A 24,820-nucleotide genomic window follows, 5' to 3' on the forward strand; every position below is an offset into this window, starting at 1 on the left:
AAAAAAACCACACACATGCTTTTCTAAACAGTCCGTTTGCATGTGATCCCTGATTTCAAGGGAACCTTTACATCTGTGCTGCAAATATCAGAAATATTCCACTCTCCAACTTTCCCCCACATAATCATTTTATAATGAGTTTTCAAATACTTGCATTGATTTACTACACTACTGGAAGCCGTTATGTCAGAGATCATTTATAATGCTGACATTTTACACACACTTCCAATCACCTTTTCCTCCATCTGATTGCTAACCCTGCAGTAATATATTGATGTCAGCTGCAGTGCTTAAGAAACTGAAGCAACATATGCTTATACAAGTTGGATGCTGTAGTGTTAATGTTGCACTAACATTAACTTCAGGATTAGGATTTCATTGCAGTGCTGTTACACTGACTTTTGAAACTCACCTGCAAAGTTCCTCTGCATTTGATAACTTATGTGCAAATAAGCTACAGATGATAGAAAGCTTAGGGAAAAGAGAATGCCATCAGGTATTTGTGTGTGCAAAAGCAAAACAGACTGCAAGGATGCTCTGTTTTGTGTTTGTTATTGCTGTGGTTTTTCTTTTTTTAAGCCACTAATCCACTCATGGAATCAATGCAAGAAAGAGGGTCCTCTCTGAGAAGTCTGGTAGAAAAAAGGAACAGTGTAGTCCCATTAATTTTGTACTTCCCAGAAAGCAATGAGCATAAATTTCTGCACACAAAATGGAGATTTTTATGTAGTGAAGTTTCCAGCTGTGTTGATAAAGGATTTCAAGCAGATACACAGAAATTTAGAAATAGGAAGGAAATTTCTTCTACTGTATTCACCAGCACTTTGACTTTCCCATTGGAAAGATGACTTATGATAAATTAAATCAAGCTGGAAACCACTGCATGGAAGTTTGAATTAACATTTTTCTGTGTGTAACAGGCCAAGCTTTCCTAGGAACAGCAATGGGAAAGTAACATAGGCAGCTAGTAATTTAAGCATTGTTATACACGCAAAAGTAACTAACTCATTTAAACTTACAGAATTAGCAACAGTTTTTGGCAGTCCACCTTGCTGGATCCACGGATGAACTTCAATAAGCTCTTTTTTTTGTTCTTCTGTAAATTTTGGCTGTAGTTTCTGCATTTGCTTTAATTTCTGCTTATCTTCTTTTAACACTGTTTCCAAATCTCTAAAATAAAATATATTTAAGAAACTGAGCTTCAACAGTTTCTGGGCTTCATGCCTATATAAGGTTATGCAGACAAATACTAACATTTTTAAAGACTATTTTTGTTCTGGAATGTTAAGCTTACAAATCTTATATTAGAAGAAAACTAAGTGTGGTTATTTCAGCAGCTTTCTACATTTGCAGACAACCTTCGTATATCTCTGCCAGCTCATTGTCTTTTCAAATCTCATCACAGTGAAAACTGTTTTCTTAAAGCTATTCAGGCAGCACCAACAGTGAAACCACCAAGATCTCCAGTTTCCCACTGTTGCGGGAAGTTCCAAGTTCCCCTTTACTGGGATACAACTCAAAACAGACACTAGATTCACATATGAGTTACTAAAGCAGAAGAAGTAAGACGTGTTTAAGAAGGTTATCAAGAATGGATTAAACTTCAGGACTGAGAGGGAGAGACTTAGAAAACACTGCCCTATTTCAGCAGCCAAAGTTCTCTCTCCCCTCAATGCCTCAACTTGATTCAGAAACTTGTTATAAAAACCCTGCACCACAGGAAACATTAACAAGCTATATACCTCTATGAAAGATGACAATAGAAAGCAAGTTCTAAGAAACCCAGTACTATTTCTGTTCCTTACAGCATTATCTAAGAACAGGTTGGCTTTACACGTCTCTTCCTGGGCATCACACTCTCACAGTGAGCTTAACTCTTCTCATCACAGTATCCTGTTTCATACTATGTTCTCTCTGGCAGGCTTTGCTACTCTTACAGTCTACTGGAATTCTCAGCTATAGTTATCAGCCTTCAGGCTAAAAAAACCAAGAAATACCAAGGTATTTTTAAATCTAGGCGAAAATTCTGAAGTTCTTCGGATGTGTTCTCTATTCCCATGCCCATCATCCCTGCACTTCTCTATTTTGAAAGCTTGTCTTCTTCCTTTCAAAGGACTTGTCTTCACTGAAACTTCCCATGCCTTTCAAAATATCATCCACTGCTCCCAAGAAATAAAAACAAGATGATAAAAAAAAAAAAATAATCTGGAAACTTGTCACCCTCTATCCCCCTGTATCTGCTTTTTGCTAGTGAAGCAGGGAAGCATTTGATTTTTTTTTGGTAAAGATTTTTCTATTAGAAACCTTATTATTTTTACCTTCTACTTCCTTCTCCTATTTGAATGGGAATTTATGGAGAGTAGCAAACACGTGGAAGTTAACAACCCAGGAAAAAAAAAAACCCAAGACAGAAAGCAGTGTGCCACAGAACATGTCATCACAGGGACAACAGCCAGGGACTACAGATTTTTCCATGCTACCGACCATCAAGAGATTTAAGAATACTTGCAAGTATCTATTAATCAGACTACAAAGATTTCTAGGTAAATAGTTACAAGTCGCTAACTATAAAACACCTTCAAAAAATAAACACAGTTAATTTCAACTTACGTAAATGATCTAAAAATACAGGTAAACCTAATAAAATGATTTTTACTTTTTGAGAACTTCTTGTGTAGTATACAAAAGACATAAAGGAAGCAACAACTCCTCTTGACACTGAGCTAAACATTAAAACCAATTTACTTCTATTGAGACAGAGATCCATATATATCTTTCCCTCCTATCTTTCCTTTCTCTCCCAACATACAGACACAGTTCACGAAAGACTATGACATTGGAATTACCGTGAAGGTATCTGGTAAGTCATCATGACAGTGTCATCTGTGTTTGCCATCAACAGCCAAATAGGATCCTGAAGGACATATTTAATGAAGTGCTCACTTTCTTCTATTTCTGCCTTCATTTTGGTTTTATGATGGTTTTCTGAGGAATCAATACTCCCGAAGTATTTGCTGGTATGACTAGTTTCACTACTACCTTTAAAAAGAAATTCAAAGTTTCATTAGCAATTGTCAAATATAGAGGTTATCTGAATGCTTTTTAAAACAGAAAAAATTAAGGAGAACTGGAAGTATAAATACAACCACTATCTTATTTCATTCCCTAAAGAGAGGGAACTTCCACCCTCAGGTAATTGCATTAACATTTAAAAAACTTCAATTCCAACAGAATAATTAGCTTGCTTAAATTAAAACCCCTGAAATTAAACACAAAGGGTATGCTATTTTCTCTTCATTATTCCATCATACCTATATAATATCTTAAACTGCTATTTTACACACACTTAAAAAAGGTTCTATACTGTAAATCAAGCACAATAGAAACTTTCACGTTATGTAATAAAGAAAGAAATAAAGAATAAACAACGTGATGAGTATTGAAGACAAAGATTTTTTTCATAAAGCAGGTGATGTTCAAGTGGTGTCTGCAATCCCTCCCACTCCCACTCCTCTGAAATGCTCAGAGAGCACTTGCTGCCAGTGTTACCTGTTCTGCTCCCCGACATGCCGCAGCCATTGGATCCAGACCCCAGGGACTCAGCAGCTGCAGATACGCCACTCCCTGAAGAAGCTGAACCAGTGCCTGAACATGCATCTTCTTGAAGCAAAATGTCAAGCAGGACACTAGACATGGAGAGTGCATCACTATTTTGAGCATCCATCAGAGATTCAGCCTAGCGATAAGAAGGGGAGGGGAAAATATAAAATTAACAAAGCCAAACCCAAACAACAAGGCTATTTCACTACTAATCATTTACATTTAATATTAATCGATCTCACTTTATATTCTAATACATTTAAACAGTTATTCAAAGAGAGACAACCAACAATAACATATGCCAAGGCCAAATGAAGAATAATGAAGTGGCCTGATAGGCAGACAAGTGGTCCATCAGTAATACAGATTTTAACTCAGCTTCTCTTTAAAATCATATATACTTTAGTAAGGAAGTAAAGGAAGGCATTTGCTATTCACTTTTGACTGCCCCTGCTGTTCTGGGCAAGTCCAAATTTACCCACGTCACCTAGGACACACTAGCAGTTGCTCCTACTATAATCTACTTCAGAAAGATTTGTATCAACAGTCCATCACTGTTACTACTCTCTGCACCATGAGAAGGAAGAAGGTGTTCCCAGAAGCAAGCTTGCTAGGCAAGATCATTTATTTGTATGTTTTTAAGGAAAGTGCACTGACTACGCTTATATCTAACATTAGCAAAACCTCACTGCAAGTCATCTTGAAGATTAAATATTAGAAATTATGGTTGATGGAACTTAGCAAAATATATAAGAGTGGAAAGAAATAGCTCTATCCTTAACACATTCCTGCACAAATGCCTCTATTGTCCTCATTTTCCAGTAAGTGAGGAGGAAGTTACAGAAAATTACATTTTGCAGGTTTCTAAATAACAGTAGGTTAACAGTTCAGGGAAATTCAAAAGAATTTGCCAGCAAAATCGAGCTTCTTTTAATTCGGCAGAGGCATCTCAGAGCACACGGTAGGTTACAGACTGTCACAGATGCACTGTTATACCACAGCAGCCAGAAGTACTTGGAAGATTTCAGAGATATTATACAGTGCACAGAATATGCTAGTCAAAATTTGGCATTGGATGCATACATCCCTGAAAACGTATCCATAAGTGGCATTCCCACAACAAATATGATAGAGAATCTTTTCATGAAAACCAAATGTATTTGTCCTCAAGATCATGAATTAACGAGCATGTAACAACAGAATGTGACAAGTTTTTGCACTTGTATCAAATCAATGTTGCAAGTTTCTCTAGAAAAACAGAGATAAAATACCATTTTCTGTGGTCTCCTTCCACTCGTCCCTCTTAAGGATCAGTATCAAGAATATTAGGTAAAATAAATCATCTGGAAACCAGCCATATTCATATTAAAAAAAAAAAATGGAACAAAACTGTTCCAGGATGTATTTCCAAGCTTCCCAGTGTAAATTTAGAAGAACAACAAGGTGGTTTTAATTGTTAGAAGTTAAGACTATTCTAATGATAGGACTTCATCTTTTATTCAGTCTGCTGAAGTTTGATTTTACTAAGTACAATTGTGAGTCCATCTCCTGGTATTTTATTGATTGATCACTCTCTATCACTAAAAAATAGGTTCCACAAGTGAAAGGACTGAAAACGATGTAGCGAAGATGGGAAAACAGAAAGAGGGAAAAAAACCAAGCATTTTAGGTATCTCTACATATTAACGGCTTCAGATACGTTCAAGAATGCAAAGACTTAAAAGTAACCAACATCAGCATACTTACTGGTAAGGATCCCTTTCTACTACAGTTATCAGTTGTCATGATTTGGCCTATGGCTCCTTCTTCACTTAAACCTCCATGTAAACCTGCAGGAGCTCCAGTTTCAGCAGTTTTTGTGGTTTCTTCCAGCTGTAGAAGATTCAGAGGAGAACTGCACCTTGACTGGAACAGAGGTGGGGACGCCTGGTCTTGAGGACCCACTGACTGCGGAGTGCAGGAGCGGGACGGCTCATTTCGTGGTTCTGTGACAGGAACCTTTTCACTCTCTGTTGGTGGATTGTAATGGAATGGCTGCGTTGGAAAAAACGCCTGTTGTGGGAAAGGGCTGGGTGTAGTGAATGGTGGCTGTGTGGGAAATACTGTCTGCGAAGGGAAAGTGGAATGGGCAGGGAAGTTGGGTTGGCTGTGGTAAAGTGTTTGAGGTACATTATTGTTCATCTCCGGGTAGACATAGTTGGGGAGCACAAGAGCTACGACAGGTGTCATGAGGGATGTGGAGAACTGGGACGGCTGCATAGGGCAACTGCTTCCAGAGTCTGGCAACTGATTAAAACCAGAGAGTGAAGTCTCAGGAGCTGGTGGCACAGTCCCTGCTGCTGGAAAAACAGGAAGAGGATATGCAGGCATAACAGCAGGAAAAGACATTGCTGAATAGCTTGCTTGTGAAGTGTCTGATGGTGACCAAGCGGTAGTATTTAAACCCTGAAGAGGGAACCGATGGGGGAATTTAGTTCCAGAAGTTGTACTGTCCGAAGACTCCTGTGGTTTCATGCGCTTTGATTTCCTGTTCTTTCCATTTTTCTTCCAAGCTTGATCCATTCCAGAAGTGCCATTTCTTTGTCCACGGCCACCTGCAAAAAAATAAAAAGAGTCAAGAAGGATCCTATTTGCAATGTGATGGATCCCTTTCACCTTGTCATCCCTACAGGTCACTCAAAACCCAGTTCTGGACTTTGTCTACCCACATGGAAGCATTTTGTAATGGGTCAGGTTGACTTTTACCTCTAGCACAAGAGCTAACTGGGTAATAAAAACCATACTGACACACCATAAAGAGAGCAGCAGTAGATCAGTTCAGGCTCAAATGTGTATCACCCAAACAGCACAAAACTGTGAAACAGTGGCTCCCAGAGGAGCTGACTTCTAATTACTCCAGTAATTACAATTAAAGCAATATGGGACATGACTGAAAGCATTTCTAGAGAGTTAAGGTCATGCAGATCACTAATTGAAAAGGAAAGAAGCAAAAAAACCAACAACAACACAAAAACAAAAAACCAAAACCAAACAAAAAAACTAAACACATCAGGAGAGGAAGTAGACATAAAAATAATTTCCTGAGGGAGGGGGAAAAAGCATGCTACCTTTATAACCTTATTTTAGGAGAAATCTGCACCAAGTGACTCTTCCCTAGGTAAAGGCTGTCAGGTTCATCTGATTACAGACACAAGGAAATCCATAAAAAAATAATCTTCTGGCACTAAAAGCTGCTCAAACCTTCAGTTTGTCTAAAGCTTATTTAGATAGGTGAAAACTTAGAGTACTAAGGTCACAAGGGGACTAAAGAGTTCCAGAACAGGTTTCCTAAATCAAGGACCTGCACAACCATTTAAATAAAATATGAAAGATAAGAATCTGCAAAAAAATGCTTTGCAGTGTCTGACTTCTGTTCCAACTCAAGTTAGGAAAGAAACAGGAACAAAGTCAGATCAGTATCAAGCACTTCTGAAAATGCCATCCGGAGTTCCCAGTCTTAATAAACAAAACAATCTCACTATTAGAGCTAGTCTGTGCCAGTTCCACCTCACTGATCATATTATTAGCTTAAAGATAACCAAGCAATTATCAGACTGTTTCACTGATTACACAATAGTGGAGTGGTGGAAACTGGATGTAAAGCAAAAGGGGCTGGAAAAAAAAACCAAAATCACAAACATGAAAAAGAAATAGATGGAAAGACAGAAAGAAAAGGGAATACAGGCACAGATACAGTAAAGCAAACATGCTAAAGCATATTTTTTGTCCCTTGAAAGTAGCTGCATGACAGTAATATTACAGTGAACTGATACAAATGAAAATATTAGTTACTAAAATGTTGCTTATAACATTAAAAGCTATATTCCATTCTCAATTTTCAACCAAGACTTACCAGAAGGAATTTTTCTGTGGGACTTTAAAAATAGCATGCAACTGTCACTATTCACAGTGGCCCCAAAACACAGCTAAAAATGGAAGTGTCCTCGCAACAGGATTTACTTTCTATATAAATACAAATTTTATCATGAAAATCATTCCCATACCACGTTCGCCAGGCCGTCCTTTTGGTTTATCTTGTAAGTAGTGATTGCAGTGGGACTGAAAGATATTAAATCTCTTGATTTCTTTAAACTTATTCAAAAAACTCTGCTCCTCTTTTTGCGTATGCACTGCAAGGACTTCCTTTGTAAGTCCCAGTTTTTTAAATGGCTCCTTTTCTTGATTTACGTGTGCAGAGCTGGATGGAGGAGCAAGAAGTTGGCCATCTAACAGTTCTGCTCCACTTGGACCATCTTCTATCATTTCTACAGAAACAGGAGGAAAAATATAAATCAAGAGGAAGTAAAAAAAAAACCACACCTCTGTATGTGCATTTTAAACTATTACGGTTCTGTAATAATTTTGCTGTAAGTTTAAGATAGAAATTATGTTCTTATTTATTCCATAGGAACTTTATAGCTGTGAAAAAATATCAAGTCACAAATAGATATGAGCTGTTCACATATCTGAGGATTCTAAGGATTGCCATTTTGGAGAAAATTTATTAGAAAAGTCATACCTAATTCAGGTTGCGGTTTTTTGTCTCCAACATGAACAATGGTGCTACTGTAGCTGCACTGACTTGTCAGAGAAACAACACTTTCAGGCTTGCCAGGTAAAGCCAAAGATGTTAAGTGTGCACCAACCACTGGGGGACCGTTTGATTTACCAGATGCCTTCAACATAGCAGGATCTATCAAAAAAAAAATAAAGATTTATACTTTACTGAACATAAACAAAAGCAAATACAAGCTTTATGCTGCTACGGTTGCAAAACAGTAGAGGCTAAACTGTGGTTGACAAGACACAAAATGAGCTGTTTACTTTATGCATTCCACCAAGAAGATTTTAGGAACAGAACAATTTCTGAGCAACCAAAACCAATCCTCTGCTTTCACACAGAGCCATGACAGATCTTTTCAATGAAGGACTTTCTGCTCTTTCCTGGTCTTACCTCTTCCTTCATGGCACAATTTTGGAAGAAACACTCTGGCCTCTTCCAGCCTAAGATAAAGTCTCACCCAGCTCCCATATTGTTGCACACTCATCACTGTCATTAGCTGGTTATCCTTAGAGCTTTGTTCCGAGCATCCACCTATTTAAATTTTCACACCTGAAAGCTATACACAATAATCCAGCAGAAATCATACCAGTGCCTCATAAAACAGCATTTAAACATTCCTTCTCTAGTAAGCATGCTTGACATAACACAAGACCTGAAGTTTGCCTTTTTTCTGACTACAGTACATTGGTGGCTTCATTGTTCCGAGCCATCAGTGCACCAAAGAGCTACTGAACCCACATCATCTCCTGTCAACAAGAACTGCATAGACTCCAAATGACAGCAGAAATTGTGTTCTTAATTGCATGATACCAGTTCCATAATTTCTTCCTCTCTAGTTCTCAAGGTATTTCAATTCCTTCTACAGGACACTATGTTCCCATGTATACTGACACTTTCTAATTTGATTCTAAAAGCTGCATTAGATCTTCTTTTTGAAGCTTGTCCAAAGGAAATACAGACAAGATCATTCTCAAGACCAATTTCTGAGATATTCCACCAGAAACTCCCCCTTCAGCCTCATAACAATAGGGTTGAATCAGCAAGTATCTTAACTTACGCATAGTTCTTCACCATTCTTGCAAATTTTGTACTAACCAAACAGTTATGTTCTTCACTTTAGCTCCCCATCCAGACAGGGACCATATCAAGTGTTAGACTTACATCCTAAGTTTTTGCCTATAGCCGGCATGTTAGATAGCAATCCTGAATAATTCCCATATTTTCTTTTAATGGCTGGACATTGCCTTCAAATTGCTTCTTGTGCCACACACAACACTGCGAGCAGGCTGATGGCAGCATTTTACCTTCTCTTGGTTTTTTGTTTGTTTTGTTTCTTTTAACGTGCACAACGAAGAAATGGAAGTGCATATTTTTGTTGCAATTAATTAGCTGCTAGGTTCTTCAGCTGGTTATTCTTAAAAGTTACAACTCTGAAACACGCTTTGTACATTTGATAATGATTCAAAATCTAAACCTCAAAATCCTGCAGTATTTTGTACAGTATAAACAAGCTTATTGCATCTACAGTCCAGATATTCAATCAACTACTCGGTGTTTTGGTTGTAAGGAAGATTTTCATGCCACAAGTTAGATCACCAACATGTAACACTGAGAAAACAGCTATGAGGTCGTGCTTAAGCTACACTCATCATTATTCTGCAAAGAGGTAACATCCAACTGGCTGCTAGCAGAAGTCAATCAAAGAAGCAGCTGTGATGTAGAGATACCTTCCAAGGGCCGTATAGCATTATCAGCTGTTTTTTGTTCATGAACTCCAGAATTCAGTGATGCAACAGTTGATGAAGGTTCACATTTCCTTTTTGCTGTACCAGGCACATTACAACTCTCCAAGTACCTAAAATACAATGATTTAATAATATTAGATATGCAAGACTTAAATCTAGAAGTCAAGAGTAATTTACAAACTGGCTGGTTACCTGATGACACTGTCCAGACAGCTAATTTGTTGATAAGAATATACAGGTTGTTCTTTCCAAGCCAGCTCTTCAGTAGTCACATTTTTGGGAGCAGCTGTTACTGCAGTATCCTTTCCCACTACATCTTTCACCTGACCACCAGGACCATTTTGTTTTTCTGTGAAGAGAGATACCACTATTATGCAATTACAGCATTAAATTCTTGAAAATTCCTCTAAAAGCTCATAAGTTATAACCAATTATTAGAAGAATAACCTATTAACATATGCAGAATTTCAATTAGCAAGATTTTCTTTTACCAACTTAAAAATTCCTGAGGTTACTGCACAAACAGGAAAGACAACCACCATAACACTTTCATCCACCTCACACAAAAGAAGTTTGACTTGTATGAAAAACTGAGCTACAATTAAAGTACCTCAAAACAACAGCTCTAGAACATGCTTTCATTGTGTGTTACACTATTATAAATCGAGATATAGCTGAACACAATATTTGCCTGAACACAGTGGAGATACACAGCATAATATAATTTTATTTTGTAAAAATGCTGCACTCATTAGAACTAAACTAGAAAAAATCCTACCATCATACTATATGAGGCACCAGTGCAATAGACTAATACTTAACTTGCTAATGTCTTACCTGCAAAAGGCTCTCTCTTATATCCCAGTTTTCCTTTATTGTCACTGAAAACACGCTGTCCTTTATTTTTTACCTTACGGGCATCTTGACAAACCTCCTGAAAGCAGACCATTGAAAAGAGTTGTTATTAAATTCTGACATCAAATACCATGCAGAGAGATTCCTCAGTAGAGTAAACCTAATCTTAGTTAATCTCTACCTTAAAATTAGTCTGATCACTGGTGAAATCCTGATGTACACAATTTTATTGTGCAACAGCAGAATTTTGGCAAGTCTGGTCAGATGCAGGTATCAGATTTGGGAGAATTAGCCTGTTAGCAATGTAACTAAGAAAAAGAAAAATTTGGCTTTCAGAATTAAACACAGCTTGGGGAGTTACAACAAATTTGGGAAGAACAACATGAAAGCCAAAATGACTAGAGATATTAAAAGGTGCAGCTCCTTTGACTGCATCCCCATTCAGTACGTTACTGTCTGTCAGATTTACTTTGCATATGGAATAGTTCTGTTAAGCATAGATACAAGTTTAATGCTGCTGTTTTGTTCAGGCTAACGGAATTACAAGAGTTATATCTCATTATCAACTAGATGTAGCAACGGCCCAATCTACAGTTAAGTTTTAAGCTCAAAAAAAAGAGTTTATTTTATTTCATTACATGTTATATAGTCTATCTTTGCAACATAAAAAGTGATCAAGGTCAAACTATCACTTGGTTATGCAGGTATTACTGCATTTTATCTTCTTGGCTTTATTTGAGAAACAGTAATTATAGACTTTCTCTTTCAAAAAGAAACTGCTTTCAAGTATCGAAAGGGTTTTCCCAGAAACACAAGACGTAACGTATAACAGACACTAAAATAAGTTAACACACTGTACAGCTTTACATTCTTTATACACACCAGCTCTCACACCTATAACTGTGCTTCAGTACCCTGAGAGTTCATCTACACCAGAAGAGTTTAGTCCCCTACACAGAAAGGTTTTTTCCATGTTAAACAAAAAAGAAAGACAATTTTTACTTTATTCCATTCCTAATTTCAAAGAGTTATGCTAAAAGTAAAAAACTCCTCTTTTACTAGTTTGTTTTGTGCCACATACTTGAATAAGAAAAATAAAACCTACTGGTTTATCCTTATGAGTGTCTTCATTATTATTTCCTGTGCTGTCACTGGAGGATGCCACACTCATTAAGTGCTCATGTGAACCGTTGCTACCCAGACTCCCGTAGCCACTGGATCCACTGTTGTGTACAGGCTGTTAACAACAACAAAAATATATATGTACATATCCCAGCATGCCAGCTTTAAACAAAACAGAAATTGTTACTAATAATTCCATGTGAGGAAAAAAGGATTTATTTTGGGTGGTGGTTTGTTTTGACTTTTTTTTTTTTTTGGTGAGGACTCCATAGCTCCTTAAAATACCAACTGGACCTTTAATGTACTTCAGTAAGACTTGTCTGGTAATGATGAGTGTAAGTAATTTCCAGGATTGTGGCCAGAAATTCCCATACAGTAGTAGACAGCTAAACAAAACATCACACAAAGATAAATGCCCTTTTTTCAGTGGGAAATTAAAATGGTAACATTAAAGCCCATGCTGTACCTGCAGTAATAGCCGATATATTTGTTCTGTGATTTCCTGAACACTGGGATGAAGGATTCTATCCTCTGTATAGTTGGGGGCAGCAAAGACATCTTCATTTAAGGGACCTCTGTATAAACCAAACATATCCCAGCTCATTACAAGTGCAAGTACTTCAATCACAGAGAGACCACAAGTCCAATTTACCACTTACATACAGTAAACAGAAACTGATGCTTATTCTATTTCATCTACAACCTCTGAATCTAATACACACCCTTACTTGCTTTGAGCATGACTTCCCTCTTCTGAAGCAACTCTTGACATTGCTGGCAGAAATTTAAGGACTTCATATTTCTTTTTGAAGCAGTTACTACATCACAAACCCCAAATTTAAAAAGGAAGCAATATGTCTGAGTGATTTTTTTACCCCTGAACATCTCTTGTATCTTTCTTAATGATCACTATGTAAATCTGAGGAAAATAAAAATAAATAAATATCTTTAAGTCCCAAAAGTTTGACTTACGTCCTAACTTTGTGTCTTCCAATAATAAATGAAACTTTTCGACTCCAAGGGTTGATGAAACTGGACCAGCTAGTGTCCATGGTTATATAATCTCCATTTCTAGTGCAAAACCTGATGGGTGAATAGTCAAAAGGCTGCCCTCCATACTGAAGTACTGTAATAAAGGATTAAAAAAAAAAAAATCAGATTAATATTTGCACAATTCTACTTAAAGATTCAGGATTTTACAATGAATTGCAGAGGAGGAAAATGGTATTTGGAAAAATACCTGGTATGTCTATATGTTCAGAAATGCTGGGCTACTAGAATAAGCAGACCTTAATAATTTACTGAACTATGTCAAGAAAATCAGCTTCAGAACATGACAAGCTTAAGATGACTGAAGAAATAGCTTCAAGTTTTCAAAGTTTAACAAATTAGCATTTCCAGAATGGATCTCATTTTCTTCTCCATGAGTAAGACACACTACCATTTAAAGTATGACAACTTCCATCACTCCAGTCTCAGAAAAATTTATGTATGAAATATTCATTTACAGTCAGTTTGTTTACAGCAGACACACATGCTTCATATCAAACATGAAATAGAGTGATTTCTCAGTTTCATCTACATGCATGAAGAATAAAGTCGTAAAGGACTCACTATTTACTTGCAGAAAAATTCATAGTCACAATTAATTTTCACCTCCTACTTGCTGATGTCTTTTAGTCATTATTATTATTATTATAGTAACTTTTAGAAAAACAAAATGTTTCTGCCACAGTAAGAAATTACATACTTTTTTTGTGAATTGCTAGCATTAAGGGCCTGTCATTTGGGTGAAGATGCACCAACACTGGTGTTCCTATTAAGTCCTGAGGTAGGTAACCCAACAGAGGTACTGCCCTGGGGAAAGAAAAACAAGAAAAAAAAGGTAGAATAAATGCATATGTAACCTTTACAATGTTTCCATTTTACATTTTCTTTGCTCTTTTTCCTGTAAAGAGAACAAAAAATGTTAAGTTTAAATTTATGCAAATAGCAGTGCCAAATTAATAGCAGTAGCACTCCTTGAACAAGAGGGTTTTCATTTGTTTGTGAGATGGCTGGGTTTTTTTTGGTAACTTTACAAAACACGATCAGACCAAATCAAGGAGTCTACTACAGCAGTTCTGTCCTTTCTGTGCTGCCTATTTCTAGAGGATAAACACCCTAATTTCAAAAGAGCATTAATGAAGTTTAGTCTTGCAAAACACTGATGAAGGTAAATAGTACCCCAACCTACAGGCTGCAAGCCAAGGCTAAGGATCACAGGATTCCTGTAGCTGAACTAACAACAGGGCAGTTGACAAGGACTCAAGAAAACTTTCTCACAGGCAGGTTAACAGTTTGACTCATAAAGGAGCTGCAAGGAAGCAAACTTATTAATTAAAACAGAGAAACAAAAGTAATGTTACCAAATTCTGGCACATCAATGACCACTTGTAATGACGTGAGCAACTCATTTTTTGTGACGAAATAATTTTCATTGATCCTTAAAGCATTCATATTAAGGAGAAAGAGTGAAAGTTCACAAATACCACTTCGCACCTTACCCTGAAAGCTAATTGCCAAAAATACGCTTTGGACCTGTACACCTGGCACTGTACACCTTCGCCCCAGCCCCCTTCACTGAGGAAGGCCCAGGAGCAGAAAGATACTCAGGTATTTGAGCAGCTCTAATGAAGAACTCAGCCACAGTGCACCACGGACACAGGATCTGTGTTGTGTTGAACCTCAAAAGCATTATGGGGCAAATGCCTTCAACACTGCACTTGCAGTAACCCACTGGAACTAGATCAGTTCTCCAAAACACCAAGCATTCAGGGGAAAATGAGGATAGCAACCAACGCCTTATTATTGAAGCAATTAGTTAAATAATGAGGATTAAAAGCTTGCGGATGATCTAGAGCAAAAAATTTACAAAGCTGAAACTGGCATGAAACTCATACCAAATCATATCATTTTGACGCATTAACATTTAAAAATGCTGCCAAGTTCAAAGCAGGTAAGAAAAGTTATGTCACTGGGATTTTAAAATACTAGTCAACTCTGAACTACTTCAGTCAGGATTACATCAATTAATGTTGTAAGTAGTAAAAGAAAACAAGAGGTTTTGTTCAGTGCTGTTCCTATTCTTTGCCAGCTGTTTTAAGGAAAGCCTGGCAAACTCCACATTTATGCTGTGACACAACACCTACCCTAAAAGGGATAAAATTTTAAACTGTTATTTATTAATCTAGTTATAAATAAAAGTGTAAATTCAGTCACTTCTATTAAAAAAAAAAAAAACACACACACACAAAAAAGCTACAAAAACTACTCCTACACATTTTTATATTGATATGAAGAACACTGAAGAGTCAGGGATCTAAAATATAGGACCAGTGAGTAGAGACTGATCTGGGCTTGCCTGTTTTGGTGAAGAGGAGACTAAGGGATTATCCAGGAGCTTTCCACAACTACTGGAAAAAGGATTTACAAAGACAGAGTTAAATTTTCTTCATGGTGTCAGACCATAAAACTATGGGCAATGGCCCCAGAGCACTGTCTGGAAATCTTATGCTGCATGTTAGGAAAAGTTTGTTAACAAAGTTAGTACTGCAACACAGTAAGAGTTTCCCATACAGATTGTGTAATCTCTGTCCTTGGAGGTTTTCAGGCATTATTGACACAAGGTCACAGATGACCTAATCTAGAACTGGGCAAGGACTCATTTCAAGCAAAAGGATGGAACAGAGACCTCCAGCAGTCCCTTCCAACCAGCATTTCTGTGATCATATAATGCTATATTTGAGAATACTTGATTCACTATCTACTACAGGCAGTACCCCAGCATCATTATGCTTCCTCATAATGAATAACTCCAAATAATTCAGAGTTTAAGTTAATAAACTCATTTTATGAACACAAATGCGCATATGGCATAAGAATGGCTGATGAGGAGAGGCAGCAAATTTAGTTTGTGTTTTATAGAATGGCATTTGAAGTGTCACAACAACATGGAATAAGAAGTCTCTTTACATTCTTATTGCAAGTTAAATAGGAAAACTGCTTTAAATTCATTTACTAAGATAACTCTACTGTGAACTATACAGAACTCCTTGCACCCATCACACACATCAAGTATCAAATACATTTTAAAGACAAATATATACAGGAATGATCCATTTAATTTCAGGAGAATAGTTATATTTACTTAATATATTCTGTGCAGTGATCCACCTGCAGAGTTAGGACAAATAAGCATTTTTCCAACCCATGAACACATACTGATTACAGAATTAACTTTATTTTATGCAAGTCAGGCAACGGTTTCAGCTTTGTATTATGAACAATTCTCATTCAACAGCAGGTGTTCAAAATCAGACTCTACTTTCTTTAAGAATGTATGTTTTGTGTACTCTTCCTAACATTGGAGAGCTTTGGAGTAATAAACTGCATATGCATACCTTGGTAAATGTTTATCTGGCTGCCCATGCTCTCAGGAGCTAAATAATTAAAAGTAAAAATGAACCACACAGATTGCAAGAACAGAAAATAAAAGAAGCAAAGTCCTGATACCAGACCAAGATGTAATCAACCCTCAGAGTGTTCAGAAATGGTATTTGAGAATAAATTATAACAACAGACTAACAGGAAAGAAGCTTCCATAGAAAGGGATTTACTGTACTCACTCCACCCAAGCCCGAGAATAAGGGCAAAACTCTCCATTCAGTAATCTTGCCATTCCTGTTAAGCAACCACTGGAAATTAATGAATTGGGGGTGCATGGAGGAAGGGAAGCTTTACCTTGTTCCCATCAACCTATCTGAAAAGGTAAATCCACCCTGTTGGAGTTTGCTTGCAGCATGTGTGGGAATGAGGGAGAGAGGAAAATCCATGAAGAGGACAGAACTATCCTGGACTAACTAGTTCTTTTGTTTAGAGACTGTATAAATAATACCATGGAAAAACAGTTTGTCAGCATGACACTGTCTTCTATCCTGCAAGAACTTTCCATGCTAATCCACAAAGTGTCCACAAGTTAGCCAAAACCAGCTGTACCCTAAAGTTCAAGCTTATCTTCACTGAATAGCCATTGTGATCTTGTACAGTAATCTCCAATAGGTACCTTTTCCAATTCTCATTTAATAAAGAACGTGCGCACTGCAGTATTACTGATGTGCCTGACCTCTCTGCAGATAAATTGCCTCAGAAGTCAAACTAATTTTTACCTTACTGACTCCAGCTTAGCCAAACTTTGCAATAACCACCTTTCCCCTAACCCCCCTCTCTTCTGCCGCAGCTAATGATTTTGCCAAGAACAGCATATTTCTTCAGAAAAATGAAGATTCCCACCTAAAAGATACCATAGGAATCCAAAATTATCCATTAGACTGCTACTTTGTCTCCAGACATCCTCCTCATCTAGACCTACAAAGACAACTTTAGCATTCTTAGAATGCTTAAAAACAAGGGGAGGGGAGAATCTCAGAAGACAGATGCTACTATTGTAGCCAACTTAGTTTTCACTAAGGAGAAAAAAAAAACACCACAACACACCAAATTAAAATCCCACATATAGCCCATCAGAAATCATCATTAAAGCAATGTAAAGTAAAACAAGGGAAAGGAAGAGAAAGAAAGGAAAAAGGAACCCTGTGTTTTAAACTCAGGAACAAGTGAATTCTCTGTCAAGTCAAGTCTTCAAAGCACCAGGATATTTCAAAGTGCATCCCTGCCCTTAAAAGCTTATCGAGATTGCTATCTTCTCCTCAGCCAAGTATGCTCCTAACTGCAGGAGTATCTCCTGTTCTTTTATAGACCTCATGTTTCCACCACCTAACACCCTTTGAAAGGCCCCAGACAGACACAACCCAAAATACTAAAGGAAAGCTGGGTTTACACCTTAGTTCCTGAGCCTCTGTGTATGTCTCCAGATCACAGGCAGTGGATCTGGTTCTACTTTGGAATGTGAATACTTGCTCTAGTCATCTTTCACAATTGCCAAAGCAATGTGAAGTTTTCACACAGTACAATCTGAGCAGTTTTGTGTACAGACAACATCAAGAAATGTGAAGACTGTAGTTTTAACTAAGAACACAGATTTTTTTTTTTCTTTAACATCTAACATTGTTTAAAGGACACATCTCTAGTTATAGCTGAGCCAGCAGAAACTGACAGCAGTACAGTGTTTGTTATTAATTGGATCAAACTTCAAACTAAAATCCTCATACAGGTGACAATGGCTAGCACAGGAATTTTCCTAACCTTGGGGTTCATTCCTTGAATTTATGTCTAGATCTGCCCCAGATGAAAGAAAAATGGACAAACAAGTTATTAGTAGGCAAATTAACTTCCACTTAAATGCCACAGTATAATGTGTTTTCCTGCTTAGTGAAAATTGGGGGGATGTACTTTTCTTGGGTTAAATGCTTTTCAGTAGTCATATGATCTTTAACTCTACACAGACATCTTAATTAAATCCTAAAAATACTTATAAAGATACCGGATAGCTTGCTTCTCAGTAAATTGAAAAAGAATATTTTTTGTAAATTACCTTTCATCTACATCCTGGAACAAACAGGTTGGTGTGTGCGTAGTTGTAAAAATTCTTTTGTCGGGAGGAATTCTGGGTGCTGAGAGAAAAAGAAAAGCAGATTAACAAGTGTGGTTTTTTGCATATGTAAAATACTTCAAGCTACATGCTTCTATTAAACACCAAGTAAAGTGTAAAAGTCTAAGAGCATATAGGAAAGCAGCTTGCTAGCCTGCAGCCTCTCAGCAAGGGCAGAGAACAGAAACAACTACCTTTCACTGTAATAAAACTTGAGAACACCGACAGTACTCATAAGTTGGCTATCCTAGGCTGAAATTCAGTCATGCTACACCACATGGAAATTCCTGCAGCAGAACATACAATAGTTCTTACTTTAAGGAAACCAAATTAGTCTTTATGTATTCAACGGATTACCTTCATAACCAGAATGTACTTTTTCTGCAAGCAGCACACAGCAAAGCTGGTCCTCTGCTATTTCGGGATCTTGCACTTTGATAAGGTAAGGAGTCATCCGAAATGGGTGATAGCAAATCTCATTTTCACGCTCCTTTCCCGCACTAATAATTAAACAGAGTTAATTATTTCAACAGTTTCATTTTACGCTAAACAAAGTTTTAATTTATCTATTGTAACTTCCTCACGACACAAGGACTGCATGATAGCTCCTAAAATAGCACCCAAGAATTTAACTTTCTGAATTTTTTTTTTGGTAGAAGAGAACCTAATTCTAACAACACCCTTTGTACACCAATTGCAGTAAGAACACGTTGTCCTCTCTACTGCCTGAAATAAGATCATCCACAATTGCTTTAAATGGTGATTTGACAGAAAAAGAAAAACCAACCTCCTACAATAGATTAAGTTATCTTGTTGATCCAATAATCTTCATATGTGACACTACGCCCTTTAGAGGGATGAATTTATTTTATGAAGATAGCTATATCCCCTCAGTTAACAGACCTTCTTTTCCTCAATATTTATTCTGATTTAAAAAGAACAAAGACTCAGAAATTCTTACCTATAATAACAGTTGTTTACTTAATAAAATCCAAAGCATAGTAAAGAAAACAACAGCCATTTACCCAGTGACACACACAAATATTTCAGTTGTAATAAGTTTACAAGAGCGCAAGTTTATAAAGCTAAAGCTTTTGGAACCAATGTTAGTTGGACAAAAGAGTCTACAATAATACCAGCAGTACCTTTGCAGTACATACAATCCAACACCCTGGAGTGGTGCATTGTCTACAACATGTTTAAAGTTTACTGGTACCTTAATGATAAGTACTTATTTGCTCCAGAAGCAATTAAGTAATAGGATCCACAATTTTTGTTTTCAGAAATGCTACCAGAGGCAATGAGCAGCAAGAAATCAAATTGCACAAGAAAGAACATTGAGTAAGTTGCCAGCATTTCCTAAATAAAAGCAACGAAAGGGAGTGGGGGCAGGAAAAGAAGGAAGAAAATCAAAACCAAATTACTAGTGTCATCTAGTAACTGTAAAAGAGACAAATCAAGTTACCCTCACATATCTTTCTCCATGGAAGATTTGACATTAGTGTTCTAGAATGACAGAGACTCTGTAGCAGGTGCTGAACACAACAGTTCAATTAACATGAGACTTTCCATAGCAGTAGGAGATTCCTTATCAGCTTCCTTCATGGTGCAAAGGTCAATATTAACACCGATCAACTTCTAAGATGCAGCTTCCTGAAATCACTTAGCAGTTTTCTGTGTAGCTTCTAGGAATTAATCAACTAGAGGACATGCATATGTTTTGCCTTATGTTCACATTATGGAAAAGTAAGAGACCTACACACCATATGGTTCTTAGAAAAGTCAAACACTCTTGTAATGCATGGTTTCATAATACAACATTAAGGTTTATAATTCTGTCTTACCTGATGCGACAGAAAAACGACTTCTCCTCCATGCAATCCTGGGTGGAAGACTCTAGAAATAGTAAACATATTTCATAACAAGTTTAAAATTTCAAGATTATATTAAAAACAAGAGTTTTTTTCCTTAAGTGATAAAGGCTGAATTCTTTAAAAAGTTGGTTTCCTAAATTCTCCATATGTATTTGCTAAACACTGTATTTCATAAGCAACTAAATCTGAATACCGCTCAGATTCCGAGGCTGGTGTGTGAATCACAGCTGCTTGCTTATTAAGCCTTTTCCCGAAAACATATCTCTAAACAGTTCTCCAGTTCGAGCTGTTTACTCTTATCAGATTTTCTGCTGTACTTTATAATGTTGACCAAAAATGTTTGATTATCTGGGACCCCAAAGTTTGACCTTTTACCTAGAAAGGCATTGGGACAGTTAGATCACCAGATCCACTTACTGAACCCCCCTCCAAAAGAACAGTATTTTTCCTATTTCCTATTTCCTTCCTTTTCCAGAGTGACCACAGACTAATTTTCAAGGCAAGCTCTGGTCTTTCAAAGACCTCAGTCAGTGCACAACACTTTTGGATATTATATTCTATGACAGCTGATACACAGCATAGTGTGCATAGTTCCACTTACTGAATTTTGAAATGTGAAGCTATACACAAACATAATTAAACTACAGAAAATGTTAAAAAAAAAGAAGGGATAACAGAATAATATCTATAATTAGGATCACATGGTCAGAATTCACCATTGACCCTGTTTTGAGCCAGAGGTTTGATTACAGACCTCACAAGGTCCCTTCAGACCTGCTTTGTGTATGCATTACTTAGGATATATTTATTGCCAAAGATTTTTTCAGATTAAATATGTTTCATACTCTGACTTAGATGAACAGACTTAGTTTACAATGGATTGGAATTGCAACCATTTAGAGCAGACCTTGAATTTCAAGTGTCTGGTTAACACAGTTGACAGCTATTGCTCAATTCCTAACAGCTGTAGCTACACTAGTAAAACAACCCTCCTACAAACAAATATCAAGTGCCTCAAGACATCATCCTTCAAAATTAGCATACCTAAAGTGGCTTTTAAGGCTAAAAGAAGAGAGAGATGACTCCACCTGGTGAATGCACAGTGATGGTAGCTGAAATACATATTTCTACATTGTAATCAAGGTGTCCATTATTAAAATCAATCATTTTAAAAAGAGGGAGGTAGGATGTTATCCCCCTTATATCTGAAGAAAATAAATTTTAAAGAAACTGTGGTCATTTGAGTGCTAGTAAGAGTGGAAAGCAAACCCACTATTCAGCATGAATACCTACTTTGTTTTCATTCATTTGGACAAAAGGGACATGAGAACCAATAAACAGTGTTAAACATTCAGAAGACTTTTAGCCAACAGACAAGCCTTGCTGACTTGTAGAAATGTGACTGACATCTAGTACTGCTCAGAGATGTTCTAACAGTGCATCTGTGTTATAACCTCAGAGAGTGATGGAAAAGGATGAAAGGATATCCAGAAAATCAGTTCAAGTATTTGCATGTGCATGACTGAAAGTCAGAAAAATATCTGCTGTTGAGACTACTCACCAGCTCTATTGCAAATATTCCATGATGGTAATCTATATGGGGTAGTAGAAGTATAGAACACACTGACATCCTGAGGTGCCAAGAACTCCACAAACTTGGCATTTTTGAAATAGCCCCTCTTACAGCGGAGAATAGAAGCAGCTTGATCGGAGATGTACAAAATTTTCCCAGTAATCAAAGAAACAGCTACAGCAAACATATCCTAAAACCAAAAAACTCACATTATTTAGACAGTTAAAAACATTCTTCAATCTAGTAACTATTTCTTAGAAAACCACTTAAGTTATAAATCACTAATAAGTTCAAAATAAAAGTTAAGGAAGCAGTGTTAAACCACATGTGTTTAGGGAGCAATGAAGTTAATCTGTTTATGAAGTAGACACAGACAGTACACATACTGAACTACATAATGACACGCTAGCATCTTACCGGATTACAAGCTCTAAATATCATTGCCTAGAATTTTACAATGCAGAATGAATTTACAAATTAAAAGAGCTTCCAGCTATAAAACTGCCGTTTTCCTTGTGCTTGTTACAGGTGTATTTTACATTTACAAATTCAACTATTTTTCCAAAAATAGTTATCGTGTCCATCCACCGTAAAATGAAAAAAGTGCTCTAAACCACCTGGTAAAATAATGAGTAGACAGGTTGAAAAAATGTCCTAAACAACCATAAACACACTTCACTCATGTCATTTCACGTGGGTTTTCTTCTTGACACAGAGGGGCTTCCTGCGTCATAATATGTAGTGCTCTATCCATTAACACTATATACAAACTTAAGAGCTGTCGTCAGAACACCAGTTTCACAAACCCAGATGCTTCAGATGAATTTAACAATGTTTATGATATTTGGCTAAAGTCCGCAGTTGTACTTTAGACTTCCTATTTATTTAACCTTTTGGGCAACCTTTACTATTCATAGATAGAAAAAAAACGAAACCACCTACTTCAAACTAGGGAACATCTCCCATCAGACCATCATTTTATTGATTTCAGAACTTCATACATTCAGGCAGAGGATTCAGGAAAAAAAGTAGTGGAAGGCAGTCTAAGAAGTTTATATGTAATATTTTTATGGAAAACTCCTTAAAATATCCTCAAAACACTGGGAATGTGGAAAATAAATAGTAATAATTTTAAAAATCGTTCAGACTATCATTTTACTGCTAAAAACTACGCTGAACATCATAGCTGTTCTTATCTAGAGGAGAAGACACAGCATCACTGGATCACACCATAAGCCTTCCCAGTTGCAAAGACCAGACAAATACCAGAGAGGACACACCACACAGTGATTCCAACACTTGCATCACTTTTCAGCCTCATTAACACAAAGAACTGGTGAAACATCAAGTAACCCTTACTGATAAAGGTAAGCTAAAACAATTCGCAATGTGCCTTGACTAAAATCTGGAAAGAGTTACTCTCTAAATTTAGAAGGTGTTCTAAAATGAAAATTAATGATGTCTCACAGTGCATTATATCACATGGATGCTGAGATATGTCACACCATCATCTCTAAGCACAAGGTACAATTCACAGGGCCAAAGAGTTTAGACTCCTTATTTCCCACCTAACTGCAGAAAAAAAACCTCAGATCAAGGTGCTGTTGGCAAAGTTCACAAAGGCTCAGAGTTTCTACTCAATATTCTCTGGAAGGTAAAAGCTTCAGGTTATTGGCTTAGTACCACCTCCTACCTTGTAAAAAGAAAGTATGCCTGAGAATTCCAGTTCTAGAAAACATTTTCAATACACAGTGTAGACTTTGGTCACCATACTCACCGCATTTTTCATGATGTATTCCGAGGTTATAGTCTCAACTTCTTCCACTGTGTAAGATGACACATTGAGTCCAGCAGGCTGGGATTCATTAATCATCAATAGTTGGTAGTACTCCTCATTGGCTACATGAAAACAGTAAACAACTTACATTCAGAATTTAAAATCTCATCAATAAACATCCAGCCTGGAGTGGTTAAGGGACAAAATCTTTTTCTGGCATAAGCACAAAACGGGCAGTCATTGGGAAATATAGGTAATACTCTGAATTAGTTTTTCCTCAGTAGAGCTTCCTCATCAGCAACACAAATTTACCCATCTTCATATACTCACATCTGTGTGATCACGTTTTTTTATCTGTTTGACAGTTCAAATAGTATAAAACTGTAAATCGTTTTCAAATTAATTTTCTAACTACAACAAATATCAGTAAAATATCAAGCATCTAGAAAGCTGCTATAGCTCCCAAAGGAGTTCCTTTGTGTCCCACAAGTTAACAGAGCCAACAAATGGAAACATCATGCAAACGTGTTTAGAGAGGTTTTCAAACATAATAAACTTAGCCTTACACAGACAACCACATTTAAATTCTTATTTTAAATGTTTAATTTCATCCAGGTCGGCATTATCTTGGTAGTATCATACTTTATTACCTTTAACTTGTTTAATGCTTTTAAGGGCGTATTTCAATGTCGTTAGGACACTAGATTTGCCTTTAATTCTCTTTTCAGGAGGAAGGTGAGCTTTCAGCTCTTGTAATGTTTTCAGCAATTCCTTTTGTGTTTTGGCTTTAGTGGACTGCTCGCTACTGTAAGATTAAAAACAAAAAATAAAATGTCATTTGAATGCCTGAAGTGACACATCATCCACACAGAAGCCCAAATACACTCTGAAACTTGTCGCATACCTAAATTTGTACAACTAGCCACATTAACTTTTCCAGTACTTACTATCAACATTCAGAACTTACAATAATTCTTGAATTAGCTAGCATCATTTAAAATGAAATTATTTACCACCATCTGAAGTCTTATCGTAAAATATACCCTGTATATGCAACAGTACATATACCCAAGCACCAGATA

The 24,820-nt window shown here is 36.8% G+C and overlaps 1 protein-coding gene across 26 annotated transcripts in view; it reads right to left on the minus strand.

Moving 5' to 3' along the window:
* The window catches only part of PER2 (period circadian regulator 2), a 50,535-nt gene that overhangs the window by 2,467 nt on the left and 23,248 nt on the right, over nucleotides 1-24,820 (minus strand). For all 26 annotated transcript variants that reach the window (XM_065074371.1, XM_065074362.1, XM_065074356.1 and 23 more), the window contains 19 exons: nucleotides 24,389-24,543; nucleotides 23,739-23,860; nucleotides 21,950-22,151; nucleotides 20,359-20,410; nucleotides 18,872-19,014; nucleotides 18,458-18,536; nucleotides 13,676-13,782; nucleotides 12,898-13,051; nucleotides 12,392-12,500; nucleotides 11,909-12,040; nucleotides 10,786-10,882; nucleotides 10,141-10,297; nucleotides 9,931-10,058; nucleotides 8,159-8,332; nucleotides 7,644-7,904; nucleotides 5,347-6,194; nucleotides 3,550-3,736; nucleotides 2,847-3,039; nucleotides 1,020-1,170 (listed from right to left, as the gene is read on the minus strand). In XM_065074371.1, the coding sequence (XP_064930443.1) occupies nucleotides 1,020-1,170; nucleotides 2,847-3,039; nucleotides 3,550-3,736; nucleotides 5,347-6,194; nucleotides 7,644-7,904; nucleotides 8,159-8,332; nucleotides 9,931-10,058; nucleotides 10,141-10,297; nucleotides 10,786-10,882; nucleotides 11,909-12,040; nucleotides 12,392-12,500; nucleotides 12,898-13,051; nucleotides 13,676-13,782; nucleotides 18,458-18,536; nucleotides 18,872-19,014; nucleotides 20,359-20,410; nucleotides 21,950-22,151; nucleotides 23,739-23,860; nucleotides 24,389-24,543 (3,451 nt within the window). The remainder of the gene's footprint in view (nucleotides 1-1,019; nucleotides 1,171-2,846; nucleotides 3,040-3,549; nucleotides 3,737-5,346; nucleotides 6,195-7,643; nucleotides 7,905-8,158; nucleotides 8,333-9,930; nucleotides 10,059-10,140; nucleotides 10,298-10,785; nucleotides 10,883-11,908; nucleotides 12,041-12,391; nucleotides 12,501-12,897; nucleotides 13,052-13,675; nucleotides 13,783-18,457; nucleotides 18,537-18,871; nucleotides 19,015-20,358; nucleotides 20,411-21,949; nucleotides 22,152-23,738; nucleotides 23,861-24,388; nucleotides 24,544-24,820) is intronic.

The sequence above is a fragment of the Columba livia genome, chromosome 9 (assembly GCF_036013475.1).
Source record: "Columba livia isolate bColLiv1 breed racing homer chromosome 9, bColLiv1.pat.W.v2, whole genome shotgun sequence".
Classification (NCBI taxonomy): Eukaryota; Metazoa; Chordata; class Aves; order Columbiformes; family Columbidae; genus Columba; species Columba livia.